This window comes from Nesoenas mayeri, assembly GCF_963082525.1.
Source record: "Nesoenas mayeri genome assembly, chromosome: 6".
Lineage (NCBI taxonomy): Eukaryota > Metazoa > Chordata > Aves > Columbiformes > Columbidae > Nesoenas > Nesoenas mayeri.
In genome coordinates, this window is record NC_137545.1 from 20272857 (window position 1) to 20298027 (window position 25171).

Below are 25171 nucleotides of genomic sequence, written 5' to 3' on the forward strand. Positions count from 1 at the left end.
GAGGATGCTCTTTTGGACAGTTCTGAGTGCTCCTAGGGAGGGATTTATGGATTCAGAATAGGAAGGATGGGTTTATTTAAACCTGCAATCAGAACTTGGAGAAAAAGACAAAGATAAAACATATTTTAAGGATAATCACTTCAAGGTACTCTGCAGCTTTTCTGTAAATCTGTATTGTAGGTTTGAAGGTGTTTTCAATATTATTTATTGTCTATCTGACAATATTCTGCTCTAGCTGTCATTTGGGCAGATCTGAAATAGGGCTTTCTCCCCAGTGGAGCAGTAGCCCACTCATCTATTTGCATAACTCTCACCACTAGTCGCCGTGCTGCCAGCCTGATTTGTCACAGGTGCTTGGGAAGAAAATTTGGGCAGGCAGCAGGAGCTCCATGCAGCGCCATCGCTGCGCACTCCTGCAGCACCACCTGGCCAGCGGCCCTGCAGATGGGCTTGGGTGCAGCCAGTGCTGCGGGGGGACACCAGGAGAGAAAATAGCATAGTACCAGTGTGCACACCATTGTGGTACTGGTGGGGTTCTTGAGGCTTTATTGGTTGTTTTTTGTTGTGGGTTTTTTTGGTGTGTGTGGGTGATGGTGGTGTTTCTTTCTGTCTGGTTTTGACAGAACCTTCACTCCTTTCTGTCTCACAATTTAACACCATGTGTTCAACTGAGAATAACAGGGCACAATCCAGGCTGTTTGCCTCCAAAAGAGTCAGTTCTTCCCTGTGCCGTTGTATAGCATCCTCTGTGAGAAGAACCCTGACCCTGTTCCTTGCACCCTTAATGAGGTTTTTCCTCTTCTGAGTCTTCAAGGAAACAGCTGGAGCCTTCCTTCCCCTTGCGAGGTAGTCTTGTAGAGGAGGCAGCTACCTTCTGTCCCTCTTCCCTCACCCTCCCAAATTGAGAGGCACGAGGGCGTCAGTCTGTATTGCCCATTTTGTTCTTCATGGGAGCAACCAAGCTATTCTGCCTACCAAAACCAAGCAAGGCTGTTGTGGGAAATGGCTGCCTGCGTGCCTGACACTTTTTATATCATGGAGAAATACTTGCCCTAGGTTTGCTGCTTGTGTTTGTTTAAAATTCTGGGACAGAGACTGAATAGACCCTTTTGTATGAGCTTCTCATCTGCACCAATGGTCATAAAAAGTCGACAGTTGCTAGCCTGTAGTATGTGACACTCGAGTTCTTTCCCAGTCACCGTAAGCCAAAAGGACATGAACACTCCCCTGTGCGCCTCAGGAGATCATTGTGTTGAATGTGCATGCCCTGTAAAACTCAGTCCTGGGCTGCTGTGGTTATGGACTTTGGCCTTAAGAATAATAGATGCTCAGACCATTAATTGCTTTTATTTTATGTCTCTGTTCTTTTAAAATAGAAATTTCTTGTTTCTTTTATAGGCTGCCGTATATTTTGCTTCTTTGTACTAGGAAAAAACTTCAACATCGAGGATTGATTTTTAGCAACATAAATAATGTATTTTGTGTCTTTTCTATTACAGTTTGTAACAAAACCTTAAACGTAATATTTTTATCTCTGAAATTTACTATTCCTTTTCATGGGTCCTAATTTTAGAAAGTGGCATGTTTAGACAGGATTGATCAGAAACATTCTCCATACTTTTGGCTTTTTAGCTATAATTCTGGACTTTCTGTTGGAAACAGCATCTGTCAAGCTATAATGACGTATCTTCATTTGTCCTTTTAAAAATAAAATTAAGACAAATCCTTTTTGCAGGCACATACAGCTTATACCAAAAGTAGAAAGTATATACTGTATTTTTGTCCTAAGCCCACAGTGCATGATAATAAAAAAAATTCTGATTAATAAATGCTATATTTTATAATTATATATTGCTTAATGGTTACTCTTCTTGTTCTAATAGAAGGAGCGGAATACATAGCTTTCTTATTGCCATGCAGTTTCCCTTTTAATTAAAGCAAATACTAGTATTCAAACTAAGCAGTAATGTTTGGTAAATTGTCAAAGCAAATATAACTTTTTGAAACAAGACTAAATGCAACTTTCCTTGTTCCACAGTTTATGTTGAAATTACATGTTACACTGTTAATTTGCCCATTGAGGATGAAGCAGTATGCACAACATATACGTGCTTCAGCTGCAGATTTTGAAGCTGGACACAAGAGCAGCATTATTCTCAATTTACAGGTGTGAAACTTTGACTAAAGCAATGAATGACCTTGTCCAGCAAAGGGCTCAGACATCTACTGTGGGACTTTGGGCAGAGTTTGGGCATTTGATTTTACAATTGCAACCCTCTGCTTATCTGTTGGGTTACTCTGAAGAGGCTTAAAATACATAAATCCTGTTCCAGCAACTTTTGATGTCTTTTACACCTGAACAGTTGGTTAAAACATTCACGGAGTCTGGCACACAGAAACAGGGCGTCTGGTAGATCTGATGGTGGCAAAGCATATTTGTATGGCAGCATGAGGTTTCCTTATCTCACGTTTTCATCCAGCTGCCTTCAGATGAGTCCAAAGCCCCACTCCTATCTAATCCCAGTCTCCAGTTGTGTTTATTTGAGTATCCCTTCACCTCATGACCTCATTCAGAGAACTGGAATTTGGTGAGAGTTGCTGAAGGGCAAATGAAGTTGAGGTTTTATTAACCCTGCTTGAGCAGGTGTGTTGGACTGGCTGGTCTCAAGAGCTCCTTTCCAACCCAAAGGGTTCTGTGATTCTGGGCAATTTTGCTCCCAAAGGCAGCAGCAATGCTGCTGTGATAATCATGTTAAAAGTTCACTAAAATCAAAGTGCAGAGGAGAACACGTGTGCACATTAAGTCTCTTCCATACCCACTCTTCTTTACTGTAAATATTATAAAATTCCCTTCAAATGCCTCTATGTTACTTCTGCTGCGGTTGGTCATTGGAAAAGAGGTGCTAACTCAGCAGTGTGAAGGACAGAGAGACGCCATCCGCAGTCTGCGCTAACAGATGGAGGCCTTTAAAAGCTGGGTTGCTCTGGGCATTAAAACATCCCTGAGCTGAAACAACTGATTCTTTCCCCTTTGGAGAGAGTAAGAAATGTGCTGGACTAGAACAGAACAGGCTTTGGTCTTCCATGGCTACGAAGAACTGCAAAATTTGACCACTACTGCTAATAACTGACTCTAAAGATACATTTTAAAAGATGTCTGCAGATATAAATACAAGTGGTTTAGAGGCCTCTATATATGAAAATAACCCTTTACAAATAAAAATCTTGGCCATCAGTCTCCAGTATGGCTTGATAGAAGATTGAGAGATAAAGAAGGCATGGCATTTAAATATCCTCCATTTTGATGCTCTCTGTGCAGGTTTTGATGATCAACCTTTGAGGCTTTTCAGTTCCTGATCTTCTGAGAGAGATTCTAGACAAAGAGATACTTAAAAGGATAGTTTTATTTTTTTAATGTATGTCAATGTCTGAAGTTCCATTTTCACTATAGAGTATGAATGAGGTCAAATCCCGACATACTATTGAAATCATGGTACATGGATGCCTGATTCAAAGAGTGCCCCTGGGAGGTAAGAGGCAGATCAGCTTGTTTTGCCATTCTGTTGCTACATTGGGACATACATACATGACACATATGTATCATATATATATTCAAGTTTTTTGTTATTTTTTTTTCCGTTTCTCTGTCAGTATTTTCTGATTAGGAAACCTTGCTCACCATTCCACATGTCCTTGTCCACCGGGCTATGTAAAAACTGGACTGTATTCAGTAATGGAAGTTATTGTTACAGAATAGTTCTGAGATCACATGGGAAAGAAGCTGAGCACACCAAATAGCAGAATGTGCTATTTTTTTTTAATAAAACCATACTAATATACTTATCAGTTGTTTTCAAAATACTTTCCTCATATAATAGGCACTGATGTCTTATCCGCACAGGTAGTAAAACTGAAGTACAGAGAGTTTAAGCTGACACAGCAAAGCAGGATTTCAGTGTTTTCTGTATTGAGCTGGACTGCTTCCATGGTAGTAAACATTTTACAAGGAGAAAGAATGCTTGCTGGAGAACTCGCCAGTTTCCTTACATCTGATTTTATCACATTATCAAATACAGATCTGTAAGATCATAAAGAATATGCTATTAATATTACAAGAGTTAGTGGAAAATTATTTAGCAAGCCTTCCCTGTCAATCTGTGGAATTGTATTTTTGTCCCGTGTTCTTAGTATCAAATGAGATAAAAAACTGTGTTCTCATATATTGTGTAATGCTGAATGAACTTATTTCAACCAGACTCTTGAGCTGTAGGTATCTTCTGTCTAAGAAACTGTCTATCAGTTTGTGCCAGCTTCTAGAAAATAAGGATGGAATAAGAGGATTATGGCAAGATGAGACAAAATGTAATCACCACCTTGAAATTTCCCCCTTTCCACCTCGACCCAGACTGTCGCATAACCAGATTCTGCTAGAGGGGATTATTAAATATGTAAATTGCTATTTCATATTTGTTCCTGACATGATATAGTTTTTCCCTGCATAAGGAGTTACCTTCGTCTGGCAGCATGTGACCTGTGTGCTGGTCTCCACTGGTGATACACCTGACTAGCTGGAATGGGAAGACTTTGGCTTAGTAAAGCCTTTGCATACTGAAAACTTGGCTTCCAACTCACACAGGAAATTTGATTTGTAAAACCATGTGGATTGTTAGAGGAATCTGTAATGTTTCTTTCCTGTTTGGAAGGACTGGTAATGTGTTTCCAGATCTTAAAATAGCAAGACACCTTTCATGAGCTTATAGAAACTGTCACACCTATAGGTTATTCAGGACGAGAAGCTCACCCCCTTTCCTTTCCACCATCTCCAAGGGATCATTCTTGTGCTATTTATAACTATAAACTGATTTAGAGTTATTTTGTAAAAGGGAATTTAAAGTTATGCTTTGCATATATATTTATCAATATTGGTATTGGCCATTATGAAGGTTCTAGTGTAGCGTGTGACAGAAACCGAGAGTAGGATTAAAAGGAAAGCAATTTGCAGTGACATTAACCAAGCTGAGTGTAAAATCTCTATCTCATTCAGGAAATATGTTCAGTAAGAGCAGTAGAGGTCTCTCCTTTCGCTAGTGTTGATTGATTATGATCGCTTCATTCAGCCCTTACAGTGAGAATGTTGTAAAATGCTCTGTGGATATGTGTGTGCATATTATACTGCATTTTTCTGATAAACATTTACACATGCCACATACTGTCCAGAAGAAAAAATGAATGTTTATCTATATTGTTATCCAGTTGCATGCTGACAATATAAAGAAACCATTTTATACAGCATATGTTTTATACATACTTCTAAAACTGTGAAATAGTTGTCTAGAGCAGCACTAAGACGTAAGCATTGAATAGTAGGTTTTATAGCAAGTATTTACCCTTTCAAAAGTTCCCTAAAACTTTGACTCTAGTTTTCTAAAGTTTTCCTTCTTAGGTTTTGTTCATATGCAGCAGCCCAAAGGCTTATAGATACCATCAGAAACATTATTTTTCTGTTCCTATGGACTGTCTTTTATAGTGGCCAGAACTGGGGCTTGATTGTTGGTAGAAGCCACTTTGGTTTCCTTCCATGTGTTAAGCCCAACTCGTGTTCATGGTTCCTTTCAAGACAAATTTTTGCTTTGGTACCAAGGGGTATGGAGATGTGACCAGAGGAGGCACCTCAGGCTGTAATTTACCATCAACTCACAGAAGAGTCGTGTGAATTTCTCTCAAGGATGAAGAGTGTTGAAATTTCATGATCCACAGGGTAAAAAGACCTCAGAGAATAATGTTCTTAATTGTTTTTAGCACGAGGAAATTGAACTTCAAAATGAAGCCTTTTAAGTGATTCTAAATCACGGGGGTGCTTTAAAAAATAATGTCACTGTAACTTGAATTTTAATTGCCTGTCCCTTCCTCTTATTGTCATGGTACTTTTATCCCCTCTCTTTTCCTGGAAGAGAGTGTTGTTATTGCTGTTTATTTTAAGAAATCCCTGGAATTTGTGCTGTAGTGGAGTAAAATTTCAGGGATGGATATGTTTTAATATTCTGTATTATTAATATTTGTTATATCTTTGTAATTTAAAAAAAAATGACATTTTAGTGACTGCTCTCCTTTGAACATATAGGACTGATGATGCCAGGTGCAGCCAGAATACTGCTGCAGCCTCACAACATATCATTTTTTTAACATTATTCAAATTAGTCTCAACACTCATAATTCTGTTGTTTCCTTTATTGCTGTTATAAAGCAAATGGTTCTTTTATACAAATGTTATCTCCTGGCTATTAATTCAGCAGTTATTTTGGATTATGGCACTCCTGTTAGGAATGTAAAACCTCATAAATATTTAAAAGTTTCAGACTGACGTGGGAAGAAATTGTTTTGACTTGCTTTGTTAATATCTTGTTGTTCAGTTTGTAATAGATTTGGAATATATTGTTATTTCTCCACTATTTGACAAAAGGAAAAACAATTGTACTTGAGGAACTGCTTCAAGTGTTCTCCCTTGAATTGTAGCGGGCTGGTAAAAGTGTTTGTTTCCAGTAAAGATCGCAAGGAAAATACGTTTTCCTTTCAGAGGACAAAAAAATGTGAAAATTTTAATCAGAGCCCACTTCACTGTTAATGAAAATGCAGCAGTAGGTTTGGAAAGATAGTTTTGATAAAACAATTTCAAGTAGGTCTACTTACAATCAAGTGCTTCTGTTTCAGCATCTTTGTTAGTTGAAGTTCTTTCTAAGAAACAAATGAGTAAGACAGACAAATGTGTTTCTTCCCTCATAGACATTTTATAGAAAGTGCATTCACTATGCAATGAGTGTATTCACATGCATCTTGAGTATCCCCCAAAGCTCTGAAGAATAAGTAAATGATTAAAAAGTTACAGTTTTTGTGAGACCACTGAAGGTCTGGACAGCACCATTTCTGGGTCTGTGTTCCTGTTTCACAAATTCTTTCTTTACTTCCGAAGTAAATACATAGATTTTCAGCCAGATCTTAAAGGCTCTTAAGTTTTTATTTCTGTTGGGATCATCTAGAAGTATTTGAAATGTTTCAACAATTACTCAAAACAAGACGGCAAACTGATTCAACGTGGGTAAGTGTGCTACCAGACAAAGTAAGTGCGCAGCTGACAGAGGCGACATCTCTGCCTGCGTGCTCAAGAGGTTCTTCAGCAGTGTCCTGGGATGACACCTGATGTGTTTCTTGGGTTTTGTATGTCAGCGAGGCTCACTGCTGGGACACTATGGCTTTCTGTGCTATTGGCTTACTTTACTGGGTGCTGCCTTGAAAAGGCTTTTGCCTAGCCAGCAAGTTAGTTACTACTGCGATGTTAATATTATTTATGGCAAGTTGACACTATCTTTTCTTACGTTGTATAGCTAAGCCAGCTTAATCTCTGCATAAAGTAATTATTGAGGTGGCTAGAAAAAGCTTTTTATGTGTTAGTAACTTGTAGTTCGGGTGCAATATTTCAAGGAAGGAAACCATGAGGTGGTCACATAGAAGCTGTAACTGTGAAAGTGAACTTACAGCTGCATGAGCAAATCAGTGTTTTATGCGAGCAGCTGGATATGCCACACCAGCTGAGTCCAGGTGATTTTAATTAATTCAGCACAGTCCAGCTCGTGGCCCTTGGGCTGGATCCAGCCCCTTTGTGAGGTTTCTACCTAACCCATCACCTTCTCACTGCAGGAGACAGGGAGCGGATGCTCCTTCAGCAAACACAGCCTCCTCCACCTGTGCTCACTTGGGAGACAGTGGCAAGCCCAAAGGGGTGTATGGGAGGGCAGAGGAGCCCAGGGGGTTGTCAGAACCCCCACCCGGCTCCCCCGGGCGCTGCCACTCGGCCAACCACAACACAGCGGATGTGTTAGCCAGTCCTGTACACTCATTCGTGTGGTTTTGTGTGCATGAAAAGCTCATTCCTCTCTCACTAACAGAATTCTGCTGTTACATGGACAAAGCAAAATGTAAGGCTTTTGTTGCTGTTTATTGACTTACTGCATAATTAGCATGCTGAAAATTACTTTTATTTTACTTTGAAAAGTATTTCTGCCAGACATTTCTTGTATTACTCTTTTTTTTGTTTCTACGAATGTGTAGTAAACAATCTAAAGCAGAGGGCACTTTTATGCTTATAAATGTAAAGACATTTGGATGAAGAAATTCTGCAGAGCAGTATATTTACTCTGCATTTCTGAATGGCAGCAATTAAAATTCACAGCTGCTGGCTGTCCAGATGTTTCTTGCATTACAGCATTGTAATTTGCATTGGAATATACTGTGTTACTGCAGTAGCTGTAAAGTGGTCAGCTTGCACAGTCTAAATGCTGTATACAGGCTCCAGTTGGGATGGTGAGCAGATTTCCTGCTCATACCAGGTTCTTCTTCCACTGTTCCCCCGCTCTGTTAGCTTGACACATTTGTATTTCTCAGATAAAGACTTTTGTTGCTCAGCATTCACATCAAGCAGGGGATGTATTGGCAAGTCAGAACAGATGTATGGATGGTTTCTTCTAAGAGTGACATAGAAAAAAAGACCCAAGTTCCGAATCAGAAGTTTCCCTTTCCCTTTGGCATTTTCAGGCAGCAAATATCCCTCTGGTGTCAGAGCTTGGCATTGATGATATCCATTTTGATGACTTCTCGCTTGATGTGGATGCCATGATTACTGCAGCCCTGAGGATGTTCATGGAACTTGGAATGGTTCAGAAATTTAAAATTGACTACGAGGTAACCATCTGTGCTGCAGAGATGTCTGCTGCTTTTGGCTTGGCACTGCTCTGTCCATTTGGACACGTTTAGTAGCCCAAATATAATTTGTACTTTTCATTTCAGACGCTGTGTAGGTGGCTTTTGACAGTGAGGAAGAATTACCGAATGGTTCTGTATCACAACTGGAGGCATGCTTTCAACGTCTGCCAGCTAATGTTTGCCATGTTAACTGTAAGTATTCAGCTACACACACCATCCCATAAGAGCTTTTACTGCCACAATGCCTTACCTGTCTCAACATTTTCCAACATTTGATTTATTTTGTAGTTATTATGATACTCATTCATTTCCAATAGAAATTCACATGGAATTAGGTTATTCAATTTAAGGCAGCACATATTTGGCAAAACCTTATAGTATTTTAGTGACAATGATATCACAGACACATTAAAGTGACTGAAAACAGATGGCAGTCTTGGATTGAGCTTGTTATTATAGATCTTGATCTTACAAAAATGATTTTCTTTTGGAACTCTTTGATTTGACATTTATTTCAGACTCTTAAATTAGGAAGTACAAAACCAAGGAAGATTAGAATCACAGAATTATTTATTATGTTGATATTTATTACCTTCTTATCCAGCTTCATCTAAATAGTTGTATAAGGTATTGCCTGCCTTAAAACATTTTAAAATAATTTTCCAACATAGTGATGTAAGTGAAGCTTGTGTCTCCGTTGGACACTGCAACACTTCTGGGTTTTATTAACACTTATCTCCATCAGTACCAGAAACTCCTCTCAGCATACAAGTAAATTCCGCTGAAAGTACCACTGCTCTTACCTGTTCTCTCTCCCTAACCCGCGGCAACCTCACTGCCTGAAATAATGCATGTTTGGCCAATGAATTCTTGTAAATGTATCAATAGAAAGCTCGGTAGTCCTGGATGTTTAATATTCTGGTTAATATGGCAAAAGAGAAGCAACAGGTCTGTGTGCACACAACACTTTCCACAGTACTTTATGTTTTGTTTTTGCCTTATCTCCAGATAAAAATAAGAATTCAAGCTTTTCCATTTCTTCTTCATGTTCAGTTTTAATGGCCAGACTCATCTATTGTGAACCTTAAAGTGGTCATATCAATAGCATTTGTGCAAGTATTTATCTGGGATATTGTGCATTTGTTCCCTAGTTTTTAATCACTGAATGTGTGTGCTCCCGTTGCTGGCCGGTCCCCGCAGCGTGGTTTGTGTTGGACCCTGTCTGTAGGGATGGAGACTGCACAGCCTGTGCCCTTCACAGCACAGCTCAGTGCCATGTTACATGGACTTGAGACACCCGTGGCCTGTGCTCACGGGGCACAGCTGCTGTGTGCGTGGGTTCCCAGCTGTCCTCCTCCCTTTGGCCTTGTCCCCGTGTCAGAACTTTGTGTGTCGGGTGAGAAAAAACAAGAGTGTGACATCCCCTAGCAGGCAGATGTTGGTCTAGTGCTGGGTCCGTCCCAGCTGTGTGGGTTTGTTTCTGTGAGCATTTACAGAGGCACAGTGAAGTTGTGCCGTATGCTGTGAGACAAAGGAAATGGAGATGCTCCGCACGAGAGAAAGGTCACCCCTTCTTCTGGGCATCAGGCTGTTCAGCTGAGCAGAATTAACATTGTTTCAGTAGGCACTTTCTGATCTCTGATGACATCTCATAGTAACGTGTGGGTATCGGTTACCTTTACGGTTTTATAAATGTAACATGCCTTTTTTCTCAGTTATAGAAAAATGAAAAGCTTTTTAGTCAGAATAGTGAAGGCAAAGTCAGGCAGCACTGTTCAGCTGGGAATCACATTAATTTCTGCTGCACACTGCCAGGGTGTGAAGATGCCTAAGGCGTCCCCTGTGAGGAGCTCTAGGTGGAGCTCCGAGGCTGGGATTTTGGCAGGCTGCTCTTGCAGGGGGAAAGCTCGCTCTCACCAGGCATCTCCATCCCAGCTAGTGGTGACTACATGGACGAGAAGGCAGATCCCTGTTGCTTCAACAGCCACCAGCAAGCCTGTGAGGCCTCAGCCATAAACTGCTTTGACTGTGGTTCTCAAAGGATAATTTCAGGATCCTTTCAGCACAGGGACACAAGTGTCTGTGGAAGGTGACTTGGGATTTGCAAGCCCAGCTTGTTTTGTTGCCCACAATCCTGGTAATACACCAAATGAGCAATTCCAGGTGCAGGGCTGGACATGTGTGCCCACAGCATTGGACTCACCGCATATCCCACCTGCTTCACTGTGGCTCTGGCTGGGAACAGAACAAGTTCAGGTGTATGATCTGCTTGCATCCTATGATCTGCTCTCCTTTCCAGAGATAGGAAGACTGATCTTGTGAAAAAAGACACAGAAGAGTCAAGAGATTAGTAACAGTACAAGGGTTGCTCTGCATTTGTCTTGGGGGACACATCTGAGTTAGAATGTGCCTTTTTTCACTTGCAATAAAGGGAAAATTCTTTGACTATCAGAGAGGGGCCCTGGTGATCAAGAATGCATTGCTTTGTGCAGTTAATTCACCCTATTCCTGATCCATCTTGACAGTCAGCAACATTGAATATAAATCAATAGGTGTCTTTTAGGGCATTTTCAGGTAGGGTTTACCAAAGCATAGTCCTGTCTAACCTGCAGTGCAGTAGCCTCTAATGGCCCAAGCATGCTCCCACTGAATGCAAAAGGAAAATTCAGCTGGGTTGAACAAGCCAAACAATAGAAATTCAACAAAGCTTAAACCAGTTGTTTCACTCCTGTGTCAGCCTTCTGCATCGCTACTGTATGTTCCTGTATATCTAAGTACGTATTTTCTGTCTGGTTAGACACTGAAAATTACAAGGCCAGTCCTGCGAGCCGGGCTTCTGTGTTGCAGACTCGCCCAAATACCCTGAAGATAAGCACTGAAGCAAGACTGCTCCTGCGAGTCAAGGGCATCACATGAAATTAAACTGCAGGATCAAGCCCTGGCTTCATTATCAGTGCCTTTGCCTAACACAGTTCACATTGATACTTCGTTCAAAAAGTAAAAATGAACAAGTAAGAAGTACAAAATTAAAATCTCATCTGGTGTGCTAATAACAAAACATATAAATGTGGGGCAAGGTATAATGAATGCAATTCATTTCCTCACATGGAAGAATGACCTCCATAACTCACTGGAGACTCTGCCAGTCATGACTTATGGGTCATTCCTTTTCTGGTGAAAATAAATTTTGCTGCACTGTCGTCCATAGCCATGTATTTTTTTCTCTCTGTGTAAATTCAAAAAACGGGGCAATGTAATCCTCTGTTTCTTTACATTATGTTCAAAACAGATATCCCCCGCTTGTTTTAAATTACATGCTTTTTATTAAGTGAAATATGCCATATTTCTTTCACATATTCTATTACAAGACTTTTGATTAAATAAAATGTTGCATTTATTTTTGAGATATTGCTGCTGTTAATTAATTCTTTAATCGGCTTTCCTGCATTTGCAATATAGGTTGAACCTTTGAGTTTAATCAAAGCTTGTGTTATGCTAAAGAATATTTATTACAGCATCAATTTTATAATATAAAACTATAAATATAAAAGTTGTTTTAACTTAGCCATGAATGTTTTCCCTAGATTGAAACTTGACGCATGGCATGTTGTCAGTTACAAACCTATTTTTAATCCCTTTTTTAAAAATAGACCTTGATTATTATTTGTCATATATGAGCAATGTAAAAAAACATATATGAGCAATGTTAAAAAGGGAAGACACTATTTTTTAGAGAATTTGCTCTGCCTGTGTAGCAGTTACTGAAACTAAAAAAACCAATGTCAGTAGAAATCAGAGGAATCTCATCATATTCAAGTTACTCTGTACAACAGTGGATTCTACACAAAAGGAATCTTTTTTCCTCATATTTGATCATCTTTTCTGATATGTAAACTTTGAGCAAAATTATAAAGCTTTTGTAGCAGGTCCTGCACTTCCTCAGTTCCCACTGAAATGCATTCCCAAGCCCCTGGGGGAGTCTGGCTCCCTGTACTGCCTAAGTATTAACTGTGGCCACGTTTCAGACTATGAAAACTGAGGCTATTTGGATTTGAATGTCCATTTATTTAAGTACAATTTGTGGTCCTCAGGGTGAACAGCAGAGTTTTCACATGGTTTTGCAGCAACTAACTGGTATTTCTGAGTGGCCTATAAGTTCCTACCAGGTAAGGCCATCACTCCCACTGATACTCACTGTCTTTGGATCACTTAACTCTCTCCTTGCCAGTGGATGAAATGATGCCCCATTGAAAATCAGTGGAATTGAGGATTTCTTACACACTGCTAGTGTTCAGCCTTGGTTTGGTCCTCCCGTGTAAATGTGGTTTATGTTCCTTTTATATAATTTCCTTTCACACTAATGAGATTGCGTGGCTAACTGAGGAGTGTCGTTGGAGCCTGGCACTGTGGAAAGACAAATGTTATGATTTTCGAGCTCAGCCAGTCATTCTTGCAGGCAATAGGCCTTACGGTTCTGAAGAGCTGAAGAACCAGGTTGTTTCTGCCATGGGTAAGAAGCACAGAACCAGAGAGGTGGTGCCCCACGCTGGCTCCAGCACCTCCTCCAAACAGGATCTGTTCAGGATGCCTGAGGTTTGCAGGAACCGCAGTGTTTCTTTTCTGACATGAGGCAGCACAGGCACAAAAACTCCCATGGCAAGTATCCATGAGGAAAAGTATAGTTGCAAAAAAATGTTTCTAGGATCAGCAATCTCATTCACACAGGTGTATCTAGTCTGGGCTACTCATGGGGAATTTCAGTACATTAGTTTTCAAAATTGTCTCCTAAATTCAAGTGGGTATCTGCAGCAGAAATGTGCCATTTGAGACATTTCCTCTTTAATCACGCCGCTTCGTTTAATGTGTCCCAGATAACACATCTCTTAATAGTTTGTCATAGTTCCATAGAGTATATTTTAGCTGGATTCTTTTGTAAGTCGTTTAACATCTCAGCTATCTCAGACAGTAGGGATTGACTACAATGGTCACTTCAGGATGGAGAAAATCTGCCTAAGTACTTCTCTGAACAATAAATCAAAATGGAATCAGTTTTGTTTTGTATTCTTCTGATATGAAATTCCAGTTCCTGTATTAGCGTGTAGTTATTGGTGTTTGTTTTCAGCTCTTTTTGCTTTTCTTGCCTTCTGGGTAGTGGGGAAATGGCATGCTGGAAATGCAACAGAGATAACAACAGATCGCTCCAAGGATGTTATCTATTCTGCTAACCATCTAACATACAGCAGGGAATCTAATATGACAAGCATTTATCTTCTCCTTACTGAAACATTCATGGTATCAAAACAAAGTTGACTGTTGCTCAATAGACTAACATTACTTATCCCTTTTGCTACTGATAGTTACAGCTGCTATTTTTTTTCTGTCCTCAGACTGCAGGATTTCAGGAGATTCTAACTGAAATTGAAATTTTAGCTTTGATTGTGGGATGCTTATGTCACGACCTTGACCACAGGGGAACCAACAATGCCTTCCAAGCCAAGTAAGTTTTCTAATTCTTATTACTTTAATTTGTTTTTCTTCCACAGAAGAGCAAAAGGTGACTGGGATAAAGAATGAAGCATTAATTTCAGGCCTCCTAGGCCAAGGCCAAGTGTTCCTATTCTTGAATGTAGCAAGGGACTATCCATCTTTATCGTTCTCTGTTCTTCTGGGTAATTGCTGGCTTGTCCTTTGTATCAGGCTGTTGAACTGACACCGCATATTGAAACGTGGTGCCAAAACCTGGTGCTCTTTTCGGGCTCAGGTATTATTGTTTCTGGTATTCAACCTAGGAAACACTGAAACAGTCTATCTGGGTTGTTCTTGCTGGCTGAAATAAATGCATGACATTAAGCAAAACCTTGTTCAACTATTAAGAAGAAAAGGAAATAAGTAAAACTGAAATAATGCTTTCACAAAAACTTTCACACCAGTATAGCAAGCATACTTAAAGTAATTCCAGGCTTACGAAGTATGAAACGGTTGCCACAATGCTGGAGCTCTAATGGATATTGTCCGCAGCAGGTGGCTGGAGTAGTTGCCTGACCCCATAGCCGTCAGTTGTGGAGCACACAGGGTCCCTCCTCTGTTGCAATGCTTCCCCCTGGCCTGCCCCCCATGCCAGGGCACACAGAGACTGTTGGGTGACGTGCTGCAGTGGGCAGGGCTGGGCTGGTCACCCCTGATGTGATCAGTGCCCACCAGAACATGAAGCTCAAAGGCAGATTCTTCCATCACCTGTGTGAAATCTTGATCTCCAGATTGTTTTCAATTCTAAAAATGAATTTTATTGTATTAAAATGCTTAGGACCTGATTCAGCAGCCTTGACTTGCACATATTTTTACTGTCCAGGTTGCTGCTCTCAGACACAGTGAGGCAGAGGCAGGTTTGTGGAAGGTTTGAGGGTACTATTGTGATGGTAAGGGCACTCCCCTGACCAAAGTCAAATTCTTTCCAAAATCTGTGTTTCCAGAGAATAGGCAGGGATAACAGGAAATGTCCCCTGACAGCATCCTGGCCAAGCTGTGAAATACAGCTGTCAGACACAGACACTCCTCCAAATCCTGTGTTGTTTTCTCAACTCCCCAGGTCCTCTGCAATCAGAATAAGAGACTTTGAGGCTCTGTTGTCCTGCAGATCCCAGCATGCATTGTCAGCTTTGCCTGTTCTGCATTACTGCTAATCCTTCAGCGTGACGGGGAGGTAGTCAAATGGTTGTCCAAGGAAAGACAGGCTGATGTTGTGTTAGCCTGTTTTTCCCTACATTTTGCAGAAGTATTCTGCTGCTGCAGTGTGTGTGTGCCCGGGCTGCTGCATTTCTGGGAGTGAGTTGCTTCAATGAACATCACTCACGCTGATGTTTCTGATATTCACTGAGCTGCCATTTCCTGAGCTATTGGTGTTGCTATACAGTCTGAATGAAACAATGACACTGTCTGGATCTTCAATCACCATAGCAAGGAAAATCAATTGCAGTGCTCAACAGACAGAGCTCATGGTGCAAAGGTTACCAAGCACCACTAGATGCCTTTTTGTAGCTGAATCTTGAAGTGAATCAAAAAAGACGAGACAAATGGGAAGGAAGCTCAGCTGATTGATGTTTATGTTCCTAATTTACAAAAACGAGACCTAAGATTTACATTCTGACCGTTTTAGGCTCTGATTAAGTTAACCGCTTCCTCACTGTAACATTACACAACAATTGCTCTTGTGCAGAGGGACGGCTGAGTTAAAGGTAGAGGTTCCAGCATTACACTGCTATCACTTATACTTGGTGTTTGACAACGGAGTACAAAGAGGAGGCTGCCATTTTATGACTCCATAAAGAAATTGCTGAAGACATTTAACAAAAGACAAACATTACCACACATGTATAAAACATCCCTGAAAACAGAAGCTGTGGGTTTCATAACAACAGCTATGATTTATTCCTCTAACTTGACATAAATTGAAGCATCATACTTTCCTGTTTTATCTTCAGTATTCAATACTGCTGTTCTGTGTGACGAAAGTTCAATAGGTATATGATGGAGGCAATATCACAGTTGCCGGAAATGGCTCTGTTATTTATCTCAGCACAATGTTCTCTAGGGATGATGTTTCCTGGACGTCCTTCTCTCTAATATAGCTGCTTCTGATAATTAAATATCAGTGTAGTGCAGTTTTACAGTATATGCTCCTAGGAGACTCTTTCTGTTTGTCTCTAGCATAATCTCTCATTCTCAGTTCTTTGGAAAGAAAACCCATCTTGTTGCTTCAGGCTGGATCCCAGAAGTAAAGTAATGGTGAAGAGTGACTATTCTGACAATTCAGTCTCATTCTCTGCACCCCTCGACATTTGACAATTTCATAATTATATTTTGTAGACTTTTGTTCTTTAAACTTAAAAAGCCCACCTGCTCTGTTCATTTTGAAGATAATTTTGTTTTAGACAATAGACATGATGAGAAAATACATTCTGAGGAATGCTTAACTTTACTTCCATATCCACTGCTCTCACTTGTGTTTTTTTGTTTACCCTAGTATTTTTTTGAGGGCATGATTTTACAGACAAAGCCTCACTGCCTTTGCAGTTGTTTTTTTGTTGTTGTGTTTTGGTTTCTTTTAAAGAGTTTGTAATCATCCATCGTAAGCCATTGTGTTTACATCTACTAGGAATTAAAAATAAAAGGTAGTAGCAGAACAGCCAGTCCTAGCTCAAGGACATTACTGTTTGTCCTTACGGCACAGTGGTGCGCCTGTGCTGTTGCATCACTGACACACTTTGAAAGTTACATTACAAAATTTAATGTAGTTCTAGGAAAATCTTTAGTCAGCTGATGATATTTAGCAAGATCTGGAACATAAATGCCTTGTATCTGGCTTTAAATTAGTATTTTGATCTTGTCAACTGAAGTATGCTTGCTGAAGTGGAGAAGGGAGACTGTGGCTACATGCTTTCGTTCTTAAATTGTCTCTGAAACCTGCTTCGTAAGCAGATGATCAGTATTTGTTGACTCCATGTGTTCTGTTTCAGGAGCGGATCAGCCTTAGCTCAGCTCTACGGCACCTCTGCTACCTTGGAGCACCACCATTTCAATCATGCTGTCATGATTCTCCAAAGTGAGGTACAAAAGCATGACTATTAATCTCACTGTAAGCTGTTGGGCAGTTTCAGCTGGGAAAGGGAATATCACACACGGTACCTTTTTGATGCCCTCTCCTTGAGGAATTATTTATTGGTTACCACAAAGGTCACAACTAGCACAAAATTAAACAGCTACAAATGCTGATCATAGAGCCCAGAGATTATATTTGTCTCAATCAGCCAGGGGCAAGGAGGAACAAATCCTAATCACATTGTCAGCTTTTCTCAGTATTCTTACGTGTATCCTGCTCCATGGCTTCTAGGTATATGAAACAGGCTCTTCCCTTTCCCCACAGGTGTTGCATTCAGAGTATCACAGTCATCCTTTACTGGACCAATTTAACTGCTTTGACAGGCTTTCTGTAAGCAGTGTTTTTATGATGGTTTTGCATAATTTTACTAAATTATTTTTCTTTTTAAACAGTAGTAATATGCTGCTAGTATACTAGTTGCTTTGCAGATACCTATAAAGATATAGTTATTGCCTAAAATATCTTCTGCATAAGTGTGCAGCATGCACCACCTGAGATGTAGTAAGTGAGAAAAGTAGAAGGGTGAACACTCAATCCTTACAAAGCAATGGATGTATTTTCTTAATTTACACGTATAGGTTGTTACAAAGTGCATTCAGTATATTTAAAAGCAAAAATGTTTGTGCAGCACAATTGCAGATCATATGCTGATCTGCAGTAATTTCTGAAGAGCATCTGGTAATTTCCTGTGATCATAATAAAATGGGCACAGGGTGATGGCTTTACCTCTTTGTACAGTGCCACAGAGATTCGTCATGGAACTGTGGCTTCAGTGTTCAGGTTCTTGACATTACGTTAAAAAAGTAGCTATAGGAAAGGAGAGCACCAGCATGAAATTTAAACAGCTCCATCTGTTTGGCCTAGCCTAGCTTATCTAAAAGGTGATACTAGGAATTTAATGGCTCCTTGTACTACCAGGGAAAGACATATGAAAAAGCAGCATTTGAAAGTTAAACAAACTGATTCAGAACAGGGAATGTTTGGGTTTTTTTCTAGATCAATGAGACTGTTCAGCCTCTGGAACAAGCTTCCCAGGGCAAGAGTGATTTCTCTAGTTCCTGAAAACTTCATCATGACTGAATGTCTCTCTGAAGACAGGCTTAAGACATGGAAAAAACTCTGTGGAAGTTTATAGCCCATGTCAGTCTAGATGCTTTTCTTTATCTTTTCCAGCTTAAAAATAATTAAATTTATGAAAAAAAAAGTACTTGTTTCCTTGGAATCTACTCCAGCTTGTTTCAGAGATGTAAAATGTTGCTTGAAATGCAAGTCCTCCCCTTTGATCGTTTAAGCAAATTCTTCAGGTCCTCATTTCTAGACCAGAAAGAAAATTAATCCTACGGGATTTTTATCCACTAGATATTGTTTGTTAATGGAACAAACACCACTTAGTTTGGAATAAATGCAGATTTGGATTCTTCAGCCTGCTTAAAGATAAACCACCTTTCACCAGCTGAGCAGTGCTGGTGAATCTCAAATAGGATGAAATTAGATTATATCCTATCCACTAATGTTCATATTCTCATCTGTCATTGCTGTCTAGAAGGAAAAATAGTATATTGTATTATTTCTTTAGATTTTTATACTTGTTGGACAAAGGAGCTATTTATCCTTTACTCTTGACATGATAAACTCATTATAAGTGATCTTGTGCTTTATAGTGACACAGGTTTATACACCATGAAACACGTCAGAAAGGCAACAGATATTATAGAATAACAGACAACTTGGTAAATTAACCTTCTTGTAAGGACTGTTATTTCCTGGTACATTTTGCTTTATTTTCCTTTGAGTGCTTTGGTTTAAAAATTGTTTTTTGTAAATAAGCTTTAGATTCTCAAATCCTTCTCAATATTGAGCTGAAAAGAAACAATAATTTCATTTTCACAGAGCAGACCATCTTTTATGTATGGCATATAATTATTTTTTTTTTAGTCCAAGAATTAGTTGATCTATTAAAAAAATGCCATCCCTACCTCCAGACTTTATCTTCTTTATGTCCTCAGACCATCGTGGTTATAACAATCCAGTTGCTGGAAAATTCTTGGTTTTAAGGGCATTTTAATCTTCCTAAACAGCAGATGGCAGTGCATACTGAATGTGTGCATTACAGTGCTAAATACCACCAAAATAAGACTGTTTAGCAAGAACCTATTTCTATAGGTGATTAGGAAATAAGTGTCGTACTTTCCTTTATGTTAATTTAGTTATATGTGTCTGATGTCACAAAAAAACACATTTAGGATTTTCTATTAATTTTGTTTCTTTCAGCTTATTTTCTCTAGGATTTCATAGAGAAGTTATAAGATCTCTGTCCCTCCTAGTTGTCAGAAATTCAGTGACAAAAAGACCTTCCCGCTCTCAAATAGCAATATTAAATAATTTGTTGCCTTTCATTCTGGCTGCGGAGCACCTTTCAAATTCTTAATCCATGATCCCCTCTAAAGTAGCCTATTGGGCTTATAAAGGGCATTTAAACTGCATAAAGTTGTGGTTCTTTAGCCCGCATAGGGAATGCTGCTATAGACTGTAAGACAACGCAGTAATGGGCAGAGTGAGCAAATGGGCTCTTTTGAATGAAACTCTGATTTAGTGTCTCTGACTGCTCTAACAGCAGTTTGTGTGCCTGCAAGCAGCAGCACAGATAAATCTATTAGGAGCACAACTCAAAAGCTGCAATGCACAGTTCCCCAAACATTTAATAAGAGGAAAGATTGAGATGTATCCATAGTTTTTCCCCATAAACTGAGTCTGTGCAGGGTCAGAGCAAGGAGTAAATCTTTACTCAAGAGGCCATAATTTCAGCAGAGTTTAGAAAAACAACCCAGGTGCTTGATTACAGTCATCAACTCTTCCACCCCGATGTAATCTCAGCAGTATTAACATTATTATTTTGTCGTAGTTTTGCCATGAATCAGAAAATGCCTCTGTTACAGGGAAACAGTAGACTTAAAGAGTTATAAAACCTTTTAAAAAACTATATTGATTGCTAGCCCTTTACCTCTTTTATCTCTTTCATTATAGGGTCACAACATCTTTTCTAACTTGTCCTCTAAGGACTACAGTGACCTTATGCAGCTTCTAAAGCAATCGATATTGGCAACAGACCTCACTCTGTATTTTGAGTAAGTATTGACATTTCTTGTATTTGACAAATGAAAATTCAAAGAACTTACTCTAATGACCTATTAAATACCAATAAGGATATATAATATGAGAAATCAGTGTTTAGCTACGCTTGAAGAGATTTAGTTTAATACTTAGTATATCTCAGGTTAATAGAAATATCTCAAGTGTCCAAGTAAGTTTTGCTTTAATGTGTAACATGTCTGTATCAACAAAAAGCAAGTGAAATCCTAGGCTTATAGTTCAAAGTGATCCCAGGAATCAGTTACAGCTCAGTCCCGTAATTCTTCTGTCCCCTCTGTGATAATTTCTTCAGGCATGTAGAAAATCCATGACATTTTAGAATTATTCTCCACCATTTCAGAGCTTCTAAACGTGTATACTGGAAAATACTATATTTCGTTACAGACCCAGTTGCAGAGGTAATGAAAGCATACACCTTGGTTCTTTGAAGGCAAATTCTGCCAATTTGCATACGATGAGAATAAGTCTTAAAAAGCTTAACTTGAGAGAAGCGTAATAGGATCTCTCACATCCAGTTTTCATCCTTTCCCTTGTTTGCAAATCAAATCTCTAAGCAACCTTCAAGTTGGTGCTATTTCGTTTTTCAAATACTATTCATTATTTCCAAGCTTTTCCCAGCAAGATGTGTGGGAGCATGTGTGTAGTCAGAGGAGTCGTGGTGTCACCATCACATCGCGCTTTTGACGTCGCCTTCTCCAGCACATGCCTGTGTCTGACTGACAGAGAGAAGTGCTGTAGGATGTGCAGTTTCAGCGTACTGCCTTCCCAGCCTTTTATATTTCATCCTTAGGAATTTTTGTTTGATGTCGATTAGCATCCTGTCCCATATGGTGCTCAGGTAGCATTTAGTAATGTTTTTCTTAGGGTGATATACCTGGATTCCACCCCTCCTTTGTACTGATGGTTGATAGCAAACCAAGTTTCTAGAAAACTTCAGGCAAAGTCTTTACCCTGAAACTGTCCAACTATCTATATCAACGTTGTATCTTTAGCTGTTAATTGTAAAAATACTAACTGGGGTTTTGCAATATTGCTTTGTCTTTTTTCCCCTCAGTATTTGGTCACTGTGCAAAGGGCTGTTTCTAAACAGTCCTGACAGTGGCCAACGCTGATATTGTTTGTTTCCTGCAAGTGTATTCTCAGCATAGTTTTATTAAGAAAGGATTTTAATGAATAGTTTCATTATAAATAACTTCTAAAGATTAGTCCTTGAAGAAATTAGTGCTTCCCAACATGAAAACCCTGAGCAGACAAATAAACCCTTTCAAGCCACACTCTTTGAGTAGCTGTCTGTTCGGATCCCTTGATATCTGTGGGAAGCTGCTGACAGGTCTGAGATACAGGGAGCACAGGGATGTGTCAGTACGAGTTCTCCTGTGTCACCACAAATAGCAAGTGCTGCAGAACTGTTCTGTGCTGGCAAGGCAGAGGCGAGTGGCAGGGGCGAGTGGCAGAGGCGAGTGGCAGGGGCGAGTGGCAGGGGCGGGCAGGCAGCTGCCCTGGCCGGGAGGGAGCCCAGGCCCAGCTCTCTTCCCTGCCTGCCTTAGCTTGAAAAACTACACAGTCCAGTTGTCTTTCTAGTTTTAATGCAGAGAAATAACGTCCAAAAAGGGACATCAGCTGAATTTCAAGATTATTCTTCCCTGCTTGCATAATTGGTTTTTGTGTGCTACCTGAATCAGAAAACTTTCAGAAAACGAGGCCTCTCTACTCAGAAGCCTGCAAATAAGTTATCTTTTCCTCTTGTGTTATTAGGATTCATTAATCAGGTAGTTGTTATGCTACTTTACTTCCAAAAGTGCCTGAAAATCACTCCCTGGAAACGTTGATGATTTACACTTCTTAAAGTCACCCTCTGTGAACAGATGTTTCTGCACAAGTACCTAACTAGTGTTTTTTCAGTTTGCTATGCCTTCGATATATTTGTAGAGCAGGAAATTCTCATATCAGTATTCTTAGAATACCTAAACCTAATGATCACGAAGTCCAACTAGCAAAACAGCAACAAAACTCCAGGCAGAGCAAGGCTTTACAACCTACTCAAGGCACTACTTTTCTACAAACAAACAAAAAGATGCCTTTCAGTAAAAGATCAGACAAAAAATATACTTGATTTCAGTGGATAATTCCAGATAATGATGTTTGTAGATAATACAACAAACAAAAGTGTAGAGCCAAAATAAAGTTTATGGAAATTCACTCAAATGATGTCTTGAGCCACTGGGCTGTAGAGCATCTGGATTTGCTATATATAGCGAGACAACTTTCCCTTCCAGGCAAAATACAACCAGTGTCAATGTTACTCAAAGACATTGTAAAATTGTTGTCATACTGTTTATTTCTGAAATCCTGGCGTATTGTGTTTGCTTAATAATAGCAAATCTCTTTGTTTTAGATACCATGCATAAGCAACTGGTAGGAAACACTAAATTGTTTCCTTCCATGTGCTGCTTTCCTCAGGGTGACACCTTCCTACACTAGAAATTCTCTGTGAAGTTCAACTACTACTTCTGGATCCATTAAAATGGATTTCAAAGAAAATTCTTATTTTAAAGTTTTCAGATTAACATAAGGCCTTGAGACTCAGATTTTCAGTTACTGTTTATGGATCTCTATATTTTACATTTGAATGTTTGAGGCTTCTTGGATGTAATCTTCCTGCGCCTTCAGCTTTAAACATTCTTGCCTGTTTTTTGTCCAGTAACATACTGTAGTCATTTAAGAACTGCTCAGGATATTCAATATGTCAAACGGAAATCATTACCAAATTTTACACTCAAATACAGGATGCAAAAATCCACTGCTTACTTTCTTAATAGAATATGTAGTTGTTGATGAGCTGCTCAGGATTAGGCTGGTTTAAGGTTTATGTGCCAACTACTATTGGCATTAAAATTTTCTTCATTGCAATATTTGTTTCCACTGGGGCCATGATGCTATGACTGTGTGAAAGAACTGAATTTTCTTTTCTGCATGCGTGACTTTGCATTGTCCCAGCAGATTAGGAAACCTGAAACTCTTTTATTTCATGAAACATAAGGGATTAGATATCATCACATTGTCCTTGTATCTCCCTGCTCTAGCTGCTGTCATGAAATCCATTCTAGAAAAGGCCCTATAGTAGGAGTGACTAGTCTATAATGCATGGCTGTCAGGGACCAGAATAATGCAACATGCCCCACGTAAAATTCTGTCCATTGATCAAGGGCAATGTTCCTGGAAGTGTGCATCTCCTCGTGTGCAGAACCTGTACTGCCTGCTGTCAGGTAGTATTGTGCTTTCAACAATAACTGTTCAAAATTTCTGTCTAGCTGAGGTAAATGTAGAAAAGGCTTTCCAAACTCCCTCCTGTTGGGGCATCTAAGTACACTTCCACCTGACAAAGAAACAGCACAGCTTCCCATGAGAGGGGACACTGGACTGTCACTCAGAACACAAGTATTTGCTTTCCAGGTTAATATGTTGTGTCACCCTGGGCAAGTTGTTACATATTTTTATATCTCAACTTCTGCTATATCTGGGGCAGGATCTGTCTGATATTGTAGTGTACGCTGCGTGCCGTAAGAGCTGCTCAAAGTCTTAGTGCCATAAAAAAATCACAGACTACGATCGCTCAGAATTTTGATACTTAAAGGCAACAGCCAAGCATTAACATGTTCTGGCTCATGTTTTGTCCATCTCTGAGGACACAGGTAAAATATTGCAGCAGACAAAGCACAGGACCAAGCACAGGGACCTAGTTTCTAGTCAATAAGAACTACTAACTTGAGACATCTGCAGCTCCTGTGTCTCATTGTTCTGTGTGCTGGAAATAACAGGAATTGCACATCTCTAAAAAACCCTTCAGGATCCAGAAGTAAAAGATTATTTTGCAAGGACAAGTAGACAGAAGTGTGTATCTGTTTCAGGGGTGTTTCTATTGTCTGTCTGTCCTCTGCTGCCGCTGAACATTTCATGCTTCCATGGAAGACTGAACATTTTGGTACCATTTATTTCCTTATCTGCAAAGACCATAAATACAATATTGCTTTTACTAGACAGCTCTGACATTGATAACAGACATTTATAGAACATGTTCGGAAATTAGTATGCTTCGCTTAAATGGACTGTCAGTGTAACGACTTTAACAATAATACATGAGGCGCAATGGTTTCGTATCATCCAGAGAACTGTGCTTCCACTGCAGTGCTGCCCTCCAAGTGTCTTGTTTCCTTCTCTGATAATCTGTTTTGTTCCAGGAGAAGGACCGAGTTTTTTGAACTTGTCGGTAAAGGTGGTTATGATTGGAATATAAAAAACCACCGAGAAATATTTCGGTGAGCACTACTATTTCTTGCTTTCTGGTTATTTTAAAGTGTACCCGTATTTGTTTAAGGAATTTCAGATATCATGGAGTGAAGACTTAGAGTAATAAGAAAAAGTAGCTTGTTTAAAACGTCTGATCCATGATGTAAAATATACGGTACGGTTTCTAAACATTACCAAACAGCAGGGTTGTAATCAGCGTGACCTCACCTTCTCCATTCCTGTTCTGCCTTCACACTCTGCCACGTTTTCTTCCCTTCCTCCCAGCCCCGCCAGCTACCGCTCAGCCCTTCTGCTCTTTCTCCA

General features: G+C 39.7%; 1 protein-coding gene across 1 annotated transcript in view; it reads left to right on the forward strand.

The window, feature by feature from the left end:
- Positions 1 to 25171, forward strand: part of PDE11A (phosphodiesterase 11A) — a gene marked incomplete at both ends in the record, with an annotated part of 132678 nt that overhangs the window by 87909 nt on the left and 19598 nt on the right. The window contains 6 exons of the mRNA XM_080346496.1: positions 8587 to 8733; positions 8839 to 8946; positions 14142 to 14251; positions 17268 to 17358; positions 20435 to 20535; positions 24799 to 24876. Coding sequence (XP_080202622.1) covers positions 8587 to 8733; positions 8839 to 8946; positions 14142 to 14251; positions 17268 to 17358; positions 20435 to 20535; positions 24799 to 24876 — 635 coding nt within the window. The remainder of the gene's footprint in view (positions 1 to 8586; positions 8734 to 8838; positions 8947 to 14141; positions 14252 to 17267; positions 17359 to 20434; positions 20536 to 24798; positions 24877 to 25171) is intronic.